The following is a 12,251-nucleotide window of genomic DNA, read 5'->3' on the forward strand; positions in this document are numbered from 1 at the left end:
AGAGGCAAGCAGAGTTATGAGGTTTGACTGACATTTTGAAGAGCCAATGGAGTTATGAGGTGGAGTCACAAGCCCTTTTTAATACTTTTCATTGGTTAAATATTTCATTGGTTGCATGCTGCGTTTATCCAATCAGTGACACTGATACCCCGAATATGCAAATAAGAACATTAACCCAGGGTTTAGGAATGTACACTGTGAAACGTTAGCTTATGAATACCCAGGATTAATTGTTAACCCCGGGTAAATTATGAGCAGTGTGAAACGTGAAGCAAGATAACCCAGGATTCCGTTTCTCTGGGGTTTACAAGTGTGAAAAAAGCCAGTATCTCTGAGTAAAATAATATTGCCACAAGAGTAAAAGGAGCAGAAGAAGGGGCCCTTCTTGCTACAAGCAGAATGCAAGAACAAGAGAGAGTATCTATATAGGAACTTTGCAAACACTTATATACAGTGCTCAGCGTAAATGAGTACACCCCCTTTGAAAAGTAACATTTTAAACAATATCTCAATGAACACAAAAACAATTTCCAAAATGTTGACAAGACTAAGTTTTATATAACATCTGTTTAACTTTTAACATGAAAGTAAGGTTAATAATATAATTTAGAGAACAAAATTTTCAGTTTTACTCAAATTAGGGTGATGCAAAAATGAGTACACCCCACTGAAAGTCTCTGGAGCAAAGCTAAATTTTAGACTACAAATGTCTAACAAGAATTCAACCACAGGTGAGTCTAATTAGTCATTACACAGGTGTCCAGCAGACAGTTGACTATAAAAGGGTGTTAAAACCCCTTCCCATTTCATGTTGTCAGCAATGGCACCACATGGAAGAGAAATGTCACAAGACCTGAGAAAGAAAATAATTTCTTTACACCAGAAAGGTGAAGGCTACAAGAAGATCAGCAAAGCTTTACTTATCAGTCAGAATACTGTAGCAAAAGTGGTACAAATATTTTTAAAAAGTCATCCACGGAAGTTAACACCTCGACAGGAGCGTCTTCTGATGAGAAGGGTTGAAGAAAATCGGCATGCAAGTTCACTGCAGTTATCTAAAGAAGTAGAAAGCCAAACGGGGGTGACTATTTCCTGTGACACAATACGGCGTACACTGCAGAGGAATACATGCATGCATGGGTGCCGTCCACAAAAGAAGCCTCTCCTAAAGCCCAGGTACAAAAAAGCCCACCTACAGTTTGCCAGGACCCATGCTAACAAAGATGAAGACTACTGGGACTCTATACTCTGGAGTGATGAGACCAAGATAAATGTTGTTGGAACTGATGGCTTCAAAACTGTATGGTGTGGCTACAGTGAAACATGGTGGTGGCAGTGTCCTTATGTGGGGCTGCATTAGTGCTGCTGGTGTCGGGGAGCTGCATTTAATTGATGGCATCATGAATTCACAGATGTACTGCTCAATGCTGAAAGAGAAGATGCTACCATCACTTCGTGCCGTTGGTCGTCGTGCACTTTTCCAACATGACAATGATCCTAAACACATTTCTGAAGAAGAACAGTGTGAAAGTGATTCAGTGGCTCCTGATCTGAACCCAGTTGAACACCTATGGGGAATTCTGAAGAGACAAGTTGGTGACAAGGGGGTGTACTCATTTACATCGAGCACTGTGGGCCTATATGTTCAGATCAACTGGGGAAGTTAGAGCGGTTATGTAAATCATGTCAAAAATATCCTTTCTAAGAATTGGCTCTGGCCTTCTTGGTACCACATTCTGCAAGAGTAGCTATAATGTTGTGGTTTCAACACTCTTGAGGTAGAAAGAGCTCAATAAGCATTTTCACAATGTCTAGACCTTATAATAATACTCTTTGTACCTTGATTCCAAGTAAGACAACATACGAGACAGGATATCAGACTTTGCAGAAAGAAATGAGAAAGATCAATTTAGGAGATAAAATAGCATAGTCTCAGCTATTGGAGAAGTGGCAACAAAATTTAGACACATAAAGAAGGGGCAGAGGTGAACTAAATGTCTGAATAGAATAGATGAATATGAGTATATGAATTATGAGTATATGATATAAAAAAATCATTCATAAATAGATTAATCCTTTCAAACTATTTTGTATCAATCATAGAAATGACCATAAAACAATAATCATACGCATTGAAAACAAAAATCTATACACCAACTAATGTGTGTGTGTTTTAGGGGAGGTGGAAGACCCAGAATATGATGACTGCATGTCATGTGAAGAAGGATGTGATAAGTGTGTTCTCTGTAAGTTCAGCAGTCCGTTTGTACTTTTTAAGTTTTGTTTGCTAAGACAAATATCACTATTATAATAGTATTTTAGCCTTTAGTAATCACTATGATAGTATTATATTAGTATGCTCATGGGATTAGTTTTCTGTTAAAGCATATTATACATTAGTTTGTTTGCCATGTGCTCTTAATTTCAACCACATTTCTTCAGTAATTCTACAAAAAAAAAAAAAAAAAATAGAAGTAGTTTTTAGAACATAATTGATTGATGTGATAAATTATTCTGACTTCACATCCTACTGTGAACTATATTCAGTTGACCAGACAGATGTTTCTGCATAATTTACAGTTCCTTCTACACTTTGCAGATAATCCCAAACACTGTCTGTCCTGCATTGATGGATATTACAAGTAAGAAACATGATGTAACAGAACTATCTGCTGGCTTGTATGTGTATGTATTTGTGAAAGATCGAATGAAAATTTCATGTACAGATGTGTGCTGCTCTGAGATGTGACTGAAATGCTCTGTGTGTGTTGCACAGGTTTGAGGAGGGCTGCTATAAGCACTGTCCTGCTAAGACATACACAGTGGAGGAGACCATGAGCTGTGTGTCTTGTGAGCATGACTGTGTCAGCTGTGATGAAGATGAGTGCTACTGGTGTGAAGCTGACCTCTTCCTGTCAGGTTAGGCATTTATATTTATGCATTTGTCCGATTTACGTTGCATTCATGGTACACACCCCACTGGAATCAAATGTCTTCGAATCAAATGTTATTCACAATTTTAATGTACCCTACAGATGGGAAGTGTGTGCAGGAATGTCCCGATGGTTTCTATGGTGATGAAGACTCTCAGGAGTGTGAGGAATGTCACTCGGACTGCAGTACATGCAGTGGGCCGGAGGACAATGACTGTGACAGCTGCAGCGATGGACTGATGCTTGATAATGGAGCTTGTGTGTCTGAACAGGATGTCTGCCCTGCACAAACGTACCTCACTGGTGAGAGCAACACTCCCAAGAGGAAAAATCTATTATTTAGAGACTGCTCGTTAATAGCTCCGGAGACTTAATTGAATTTTAGTCTCTTTACATAGCACAGATGATTTGGTCTTGGAAGAATTTGATTTCATATGAGTTCATATTGAATTCCATCCATCCATCCATCCATCCATCCATCCATCCATCTATCTATCTATCTATCTATCTATCTATCTATCTATCTATCTATCTATCTATCTATCTATCTATCTATCTATCTATCTATCTATCTATCTATCTATCTATCTATCTATCTATCTATCTATCTATCTATCTATCTATCTATCTATCTATCTATCTATCTATCTATCTATCTATCTATCTATCTATCTATCTATCTATCTATCTATCTATCTATCTATCTATCTATCTATCTATCTATCTATCTATCTATCTATCTATCTATCTATCTATCTATCTATCTATCTATCTATCTATCTATCTATCTATCTATCTATCTATCTATCTATCTATCTATCTATCTATCTATCTATCTATCTATCTATCTATCTATCTATCTATCTATCTATCTATCTATCTATCTATCTATCTATCTATCTATCTATCTATCTATCTATCTATCTATCTATCTATCTATCTATCTATCTATCTATCTATCTATCTATCTATCTATCTATCTATCTATCTATCTATCATCTATCTATCTATCTATCTATCTAATTTCCTAACCGCTTGTCCTATGTAGGATTGCAGTCATATTGGAATATTCCTTTTGCAATCCAGTGTCAAAAGGAAGACTTTGGAATATCTGAGCACAGGCTCAGGCATTGAAACTCTAGGGCAGAGGTCTTTAACTCTGCTCCTTGAGACCATGAAACATTAAAAAATATTCTGTATAGTAGGAAATATGGGTAACATGTCTAGGAAAGATGTCAAGGAAAATATATGGGACATTATAGAAATATTATATTTATGACCTATGACTTTATTAACATTAGGAACCTGCAGAAAACAAAAGAGGCCTTAATTTCAACCACTGTGCTTTTAATCACTGTGCTTCACAATTAAATGGCATCTTTACATAATGGGTTTTTTCAAGTGATTAGGTTTGGGAGAAGTCTATTATTAACTGCTGATTATGGCTCTGGAATTGTTAATAAGAATGATTTGGCTTGGAAAGCTATTGTATATCAGTTATAATTAACTTATTAAACTTATACACTTAAAAATAAAGATTCATAAATCACTCTCTGCAAGATTTAACAAAGGATGCTCTTCTAATGAAATATTTATGCTGTGTGGAGTTCTTGAAGAGAACAGAAGTAAAATGGATGTATATAAGTATTATATACACATTTTAGAAATCTTGAGCTGGTTATATGGTTATCTTTGTTGGTTCACTCTCAGGAAAATGTGCAAAAATTGTACCTTTATAGGTAAAAAAGCTGGGACAGTACCATCAAAAGGTGTCTTTGTACCTTATTTACCGTAAAAGGTTTTTAGTAGTACCTTAAAGGGTCAGTTCACCCAAAAATGAAATTTCTGTCATTAATTACTCACCCTCATGTCATTCCACACCCATAAGACCTTTGTTCATCTTCGGAACACAAATTAAGCTTTTTTTGATGAAACCCGAGGGTTTCTGAACCACACATAGGCAGCAACGTCATTGCACCTTTTCACGTCAAGAAAGGTAATTAAAAACATGGCTAAAATAGTCAATGTGACAACAGTGGTTTAATCTTAATGTTATGAAGCGACGAGAATATTTTTTGTGTGTAAAAACAAAGCAAAAATAAAGACTTTATTCAACAATTTGAACTGTTGTCATGCGTAGTGAACAGGCTTCCTTGTTTACGTCCAAACGCCAACTCGTCATTGGCCGAAGCCGAACACGTGAGCAGCACGACGCATGCATGTGATGCTGACACAGGATCCGGCCAATAATGAGTCGCCGTTCGGACATAAACAAGGAAGCGGATACCCTCGGATTTCATCAAAAATATATTAATTTGTGTTCCGAAGATGAATGAAGGTCTTATGGATGTGGAGCGATATGACGGTGAGAACTTAATGACAAAAATTAAATTTTTGGGTAAACTAACCCTTTAAGGGTGCATATTACTACTCCAAGGTTCTAATATACATTTTTTAAGGGTTGATAAGGTACAAAGTTGACATTTTAAAGGGTTAGTTCACCCAAAAATGAAAAGAATGTCATTTATTGCTCACCCTCATGTCGTACACCCTTGAGACCTTTGTTCATCTTCGAAACACAAATTAAGATATTGTTGATGAAATCCGATGGCTCAGTGAGGCCTCCATTGCCAGCAATGTTACTGCACAGATCCATAAAGGTACTAAAAACAGTTCATGTGAGTTCAGTGGTTCTATCTTAATATTATAAAGCAATAAGAATAAGAATACTTTTTGTATGCCAAAAAAACTAAATAATGGAATTTTCAAAAATATCTATATGGGCCAATTTCAAAACAAAGGTCTTACGGGTGTAGAACGACATGAGGGTGAGTAATAAATTACATTATTTTCATTTTTGAGTGAACTAACCCTTTAAGGGTTCAACTTCAAGTTCATTAGATCAATATAGTCAATGTAGGCTATTGGTTCATCCGTTAATAGAAGAAAAAGTTATTCTAGGTTCTTCAAAGCACAAGTTTGTTTAGAATTAGAGAATAAAATCTTTTTTGTAAAACATAACAACCCTTGTGAAAAAGTACATAGTGCTTTTAAAAAGAGTAGTTATTATGGAAATACACTTTAAAAGAATATACATCAGTGTGAACTGAATGTAATGTTTTCAGACATTTAATTGCATGTTATATAATGAACAATAAATGTATATTTATATTAAATGAAATTAGTTGAACATAAGAGTGATTTTGACTCAAATAGGACTTAAGCATTTTTATATGCAATTTATATATTTAATATGAAATATGTTTAAGCATACTTCTCTTTCAAAAGGGAAGGTTCTGTTATAAAATTATTGTTGGTTATAACTGCTTATCTCTCAGATGATGGGGAATGTGAGGCCTGTCACTCTTCATGTGAATCCTGCTGGGGGAGAATGAAGAATCAATGCAATACATGTGTCAAAGGTACAACATGTACAACTCATATCAAAAGATAATGGATTGAAAACAATCTGTGGTTGGATGCATGAAGGCATGGATGAATATGAATAGATGTTATGTATGTGTTTTTCAGGTCGATATTTAACTGCAGATCAGATGTGTGTGGCACGATGCCTGACGGGTAGCTTTGGCAGTAAGGAGAGTGGGCACTGTGAGACTTGCCCACAGGGTTGTGCCCAGTGCCAGGACGAGCAGCTCTGCACACGCTGCCAGTCAGCAAGTAAAAGCCCTCTTTATTTGCAGGCTGGACAATGTGTGCGCAAGTGCACTAGGTTAGAACCATTTACAGACATTTATATAATGCAGAGGTGTAAAGAGTACCTGAAAACCATTCTTGAGCAAAAGTACAGATACCTTATTGTGAAAATGACTCCATTATAAGTTAAAAGTCACCAATTCCAATAAGACTTAATTCCAAAACTTAAAATGTCTAATTTCCAGTATGCATTTTCAAAAAAAAAACAAAACAAAAAAAACAATATAATGTAAGGCAGTTGGTGGCAGTTTCTGGTCTTGCTGTATGTAGTAGTTATATTGTATATTTAAATTGTATTAAATTGTGTGTAATTGTGTGTTCAGAGGGTACCCTGTGGGTCAGGTGTGTAAGAGCTGTGCATCTGGTTGTAAGTCCTGTGAGAAGAATGCAACACACTGTCTGAGCTGTGAGGAGACGCTGCGGCTCCACAACCATGAGTGTGTGGCGAGCTGTCCGTCTGGACACACAGTGATGAACAGGGAGTGTGTGCAGTGTCCAGAGAGCTGTGCTATTTGCTCTGAGGATAGCTGTACAGGTGAGACTGAAATTCATCACAGATGTTGCATGTTTTGATGAACTATTCCTAAAATTGGAGAAATAAAGATGTTTTATTGATGTCACCTGGGATAGTCAGCTATACTGTCACTGGGGCAGCACCCTTTCAAAAGATACACACTTGTAACTTATTTACTTCTAAAAGGTGCATATTAATTTATCTGCTATAGTACATATTATCACTTAAATAATTATATTGTACCCATTATTTCTGAGAATGTAGTAGCTTTCTTCTCAGTAGCATTAATACCATAAACAGTGCTTTGGCTCATATTTCTTAGTTGTTAAGCTTGGATGATAATAGACTACCACAGTAGTGACATATTTTTGTAGGCCAGCCCAGAAGTTTGCATGACCCTGGGATAGGATTTTTCTATGGAATTTTGGAATTATTTAAATATATATATATATATATATATATATATATATATATATATATATATATATATATATATATATATATATATATATATATATTGGAAAATAAACTCTGTGACCAACAAAAGTTTATAATTCTTACATGTTTTGTTCATCATGATACACAAACTTTTAGGAAATTTAAAGCCTAATATGCAATCAGCAGAAGTAAAAAGCTAAACGTTACCATGACTAAGCTTCTGACAACACTTTCAGTCTTTACTTAAATATATAAATTCTGAGTTAGAAGAATAATTTGCAAGAGTGCGATTTATAAACAATATAAACACTAAATATTAAAATGTTATCCGATTTAATAAAAACCCACGACACAAAACAAAAACAGCTCTGATCATGGCATCCTCCATCCACCATTTTTTAGCATTTGTAAATGCTGCACTTGAAGGTGCCCTCGAATGAAAAATTTAATTTATCTTGGCATAGTCAAATAACGTCTCGGTTACGTATGTAACCCTCGTTCCCTGAAGGAGGGAACGGAGACGTACGTCAGTAGTGACCGACGAATCGGGATATCGCTTAGAGAGCCCTATCATCTTCGTGTAAACTAAAACAAGCCAATGGAATTGGCGTGCGATATTTGCATAATGCGCACCGCCCCCGACAGGTGTATATAAATAGGAAGCAGATGCAATCGCACTCTGTTTTTCGCTGAGGAGACAACTGGTGTCCGCACTACAGCGAGGGTACAGAAACTGTGGCGACGGGACGTACGTCTCCGTTCCCTCCTTCAGGGAACGAGGGTTACATACGTAACCGAGACGTTCCCTTTCAGTCGGTCACGTTCGACGTACGTCAGTAGTGACCGACGAATTGGGATCCCAACTAAAGCGCCACAGTTTCGAAACCCCTTCCAGTGCCCAGCACAAGCTCAGCCGCCCATAGCACCGGCTGGCGGTGAAGGGGGCGAGCTTACACCGAGAGAGTCTACTGCTGTCTAACCACTACCCACTAAGTAAACTAGACACACTGGGGAAGCGAACCCGTAAGGGACGCTGCGGAGACCACTACCTACCCAATGGGGGAGGAGTTTACGTGGGAAATACACACATGGACTGGCCCGGGGGGCAGTACGCATATGGAGTCCCTGGGATGGCTCCACCAGGTAGGGGGAGACTCATCTGACAGGTGACAGCAGAGCTGGCTCTGCTAAGGGAAAGACACGGACTCGGCCCGTAGGGAGTTTTAAACCGTGGAAAATACACATATGGGACCGCTCACGTAGAGGGGTCACGACATATGGGCCCCAGCTAACAGACAGCGTCAGCGACGGATGTAGGCCTGGCATCAGACACTCCGCAATGTCCGAGCCAAAGGGGGAGGCGGAGGAACTCGACTGGGTTCGCCAAGCGGGGAACAGGACTGGAGTGAAGTATGCACGTATCCGGCCAGTGGCGGGAATGGCATTGCAAGCCGACACTTAGAGTGGGTACAACACGTCTACCGACTAGTAGATGCGAGTACACGTGAGGATACCGGCTCTACACGTAGGCTATAAAACCTAGCGAACGTGTTTGGTGTCGCCCAGCCCGCAGCTCTACAGATATCTGTCAGCGAGGCGCCATGAGCCAGCGCCCAGGAAGAGGCCACCCCTCTGGTGGAGTGGGCTCTCAACCCGAGCGGGCAAGGCACGCCCTGGGATTTGTACGCCAAGGCGATGGCATCCACTATCCAGTGGGCCATCCTCTGCTTGGAGACAGCCTTTCCCTTCTGCTGGCCTCCGTAACAGATGAAGAGCTGATCTGAGGTCCTGAAGCTTCGCGTTCTGTCCACGTAAACGCGCAGAGCGCGGACGGGACAGAGCAAAGCTAGGGCTGGGTCTGCCTCCTCCGAGGGCAGCGCTTGCAGGTTCACTACCTGATCTCTGAAGGGAGTGGTAGGAACCTTGGGCACGTATCCAGGCCGGGGTCTCAGGATGACGTGAGAATCACCGGGCCCGAATTCTAGGCACGTTTCGTCGACCGAAAATGCATGCAGATCCCCTACCCTCTTCAGGGAAGCCAATGCAACCAGAAGAACCGTCTTAAGAGACATTAGTTTCAGGTCGACTGATTGCAAAGGTTCAAAGGGATGACCCCGGAGAGCTGTGAGAACCAGGGTCAAATCCCAAGAGGGTACGGAGGAAGGGCGAGGAGGATTCAGTCTCCTGGCCCCCCTCAGGAATCTGACGATTAGATCGTGTTTCCCCAGGGACTTACCCTCAACTGCATGGTGATGTGCGGCAATAGCGGCAACATACACCTTGAGGGTGGAGGGAGACAGCCTTCGCTCCAACCCATCTTGCAGAAAGGAAAGCACGGATCCGACCGAACATGATCGGGGGTCCTCTCGGCAAGAGGCGCACCATTCGACGAACAGGTTCCACTTCAACGCATAGAGATTCCTAGTGGAAGGAGCTCTAGCGGAAGTGATGGTGTCTACGACCGCTTGCGGGAGATCACTCAGAACCTCCGCATCCCGTCCAGGGACCACACGTGGAGGTTCCACAGATCGGGATGCGGGTGCCACAGGGTGCCCCGTCTCTGAGTCAGGGGGTCCTTCCTCAGAGGAATCGGCCAGGGAGGTGCTGTCGCGAGGAGAATGAGGTCTGAGAACCAGGTCCGAGTGGGCCAGTACAGAGCCACTAACAGAACCTGCTCCCCATCCTCCCTGACCTTGCACATGAGTTGTGCGAGAAGGCTCACTGGGGGAAACGCATTTGCGCAGACCCGGGGGCCAGCTGTGTGCCAGGGCATCCGTGCCGAGCGTGCCACCGGTCAGGGAATAAAACCACTGGCAGAGGGCAGTTTCCGGGGAGGCAAACAGGGCTACCTGGGCCTCGCCGAGACGCTGCCAAATCAGCTGGACCGCCTGGGGGTGGAGCCGCCACTCGCCCGCAAGTAGATGCTGCCGTGACAGCTCGTCGGCTGCACGGTTGAGCACACCTGAGACACGAGTGGCCCGAAGGGACTTCAGATCCTTCTGACTCCACAACAAGAGATGGCGGGCGAGTTGCGACATGCGACGGAAGCGTAGACCACCTTGACGGTTGGTGTACGCAACGGCCGCAGTGCTCTGTGAGCGGACTAGAACGTGCTTGCCTGACAACAGCTTCTTGAAGCGGGCCAGCGCAAGACGAACCGCTAGCAACTCGAGGCAATTGGTATGCCAATGCAGTTGAGGCCCCGTCCAAAGACCTGTCACTGCATGCCCGTTGTACGTGGCCCCCCATCCCGTGGCAGAGGCACCTGTGGAGACCACAGCGTGCCTGGACACTCGTTCGAGGGGTACTCCGGCCCACAGGAACGAAGGGTCCAGCCACCGGACAAGGGTGCGACGGCAGCTCGGTGTCACGGGGACACGGAGCCTGCCGCACTGCCACGCCCATCTCGGGACCCGGCCGCGGAGCCAGTGTTGAAGCGGTCTCATATGAAGCAATCCGAGCGGCGTTACCGCGGCTGCAGATGCCATATGCCCCAGGAGCCTCTGAAAAGCTTTCAGTGGAGCCGCTGTCCTGCGCTTGAGCGAGCTCAGGCAGTTCAACACCGACTGGACGCGCGCCTCGGTGAGACGCGCAGTCCGTGCGACCGAGTCTAGCTCGAGACCGAGACAAGAGATCCTCTGCCCGGGGGCGAGTTTGCTCTTGTCCCAGTTGACCTGAAGACCCAACCGGCTGGGAGCTACAACCATGTCGGGTAGGACTTTGTACTGACATGCCCGACCCTCGAACGCAGACCGACCTAGGAAGGGTCTGTGTCGAGGCAGAATCGAGACATGAAAGTACGCGTCCTTCAGGTCTATTGCTGCAAACCAATCCTGGGGACGGTCCAGGATTGAAGTGGACAGCCCTGAAGACCGGGGGACGCCGGGCGAACTGAATCGCATAGTCGAGTCTGATAGTACGAATGAGCCAACTGGACAGGCTGGGGAGTGTGATCCACGCTTCCAGACACTGAGCCAGCGGGACCAAAGGCACCACAGACGCACCGGGGGTGGGGCAGCAAGGCAGAGAGGGACCCGACCCGGACGGCTTGGGGGCGGCCCGGAGTGGGGTCGGACTCTGCGAGGCAGCAGTGTGCATGGGAGACAGCGCACGGGACGCGGTCTGCACCATCACACTGCCACCTGCTGGCGAATGGGGAGGGAGCTTTCAGCGGCGAGGCGGAGCCTGGCACACTGGCAGACACCCCTTGTTGTGACCTGGAGTTTGAGGAAACTGCTCTTTTTGTGGCAAAGTGGGTACCGCTGGACTCCGGAGAGCCAGCGGCGGTAGATGGACAGCCGCCATAAAATCCCCCCGGCCCTCCTCCGGGGGTGGGAGAGCAGATGGAATACTCTCCCAAAGGGCAGGAACCTGTCGCTCCAGGTCGCCCGTCTCAGGGCCGAGTTTTCCCCGACCGCTTGCACTTGCGGCTGGGCACCACGTCCGCGACCGGCACCCTGCTGTTTGGCTGGTGTAGGCTGCTGCTTTGCCGACTTAGCAGGGGCGGAGGAAGACGCAGGCGGGCGCCCTCGGCGACGAGCGGGCTGAGGCTGAGCCACGGGCGGCTGGGTGGAGGCAGCAGCGGACCGCCGTGGCATGACATGTCTGATAGCCTCAGCCTGCTTCTGTGCAGCGGAGAACTGTTGGGCACA

General features: G+C 43.9%; 1 protein-coding gene across 1 annotated transcript in view; it reads left to right on the top strand.

Annotated features, from left to right (window-relative positions):
* pcsk5a (proprotein convertase subtilisin/kexin type 5a) overlaps nt 1-12,251 on the top strand; it is a 49,133-nt gene that overhangs the window by 23,699 nt on the left and 13,183 nt on the right. The window contains exons 24-30 of the mRNA XM_067406547.1: nt 2,178-2,246; nt 2,600-2,642; nt 2,777-2,919; nt 3,036-3,236; nt 6,272-6,355; nt 6,465-6,663; nt 6,971-7,182. Of these exons, the coding sequence (XP_067262648.1) occupies nt 2,178-2,246; nt 2,600-2,642; nt 2,777-2,919; nt 3,036-3,236; nt 6,272-6,355; nt 6,465-6,663; nt 6,971-7,182 (951 nt within the window). The remainder of the gene's footprint in view (nt 1-2,177; nt 2,247-2,599; nt 2,643-2,776; nt 2,920-3,035; nt 3,237-6,271; nt 6,356-6,464; nt 6,664-6,970; nt 7,183-12,251) is intronic.

This window comes from Chanodichthys erythropterus, chromosome 13, assembly GCF_024489055.1.
Source record: "Chanodichthys erythropterus isolate Z2021 chromosome 13, ASM2448905v1, whole genome shotgun sequence".
NCBI lineage: Eukaryota > Metazoa > Chordata > Actinopteri > Cypriniformes > Xenocyprididae > Chanodichthys > Chanodichthys erythropterus.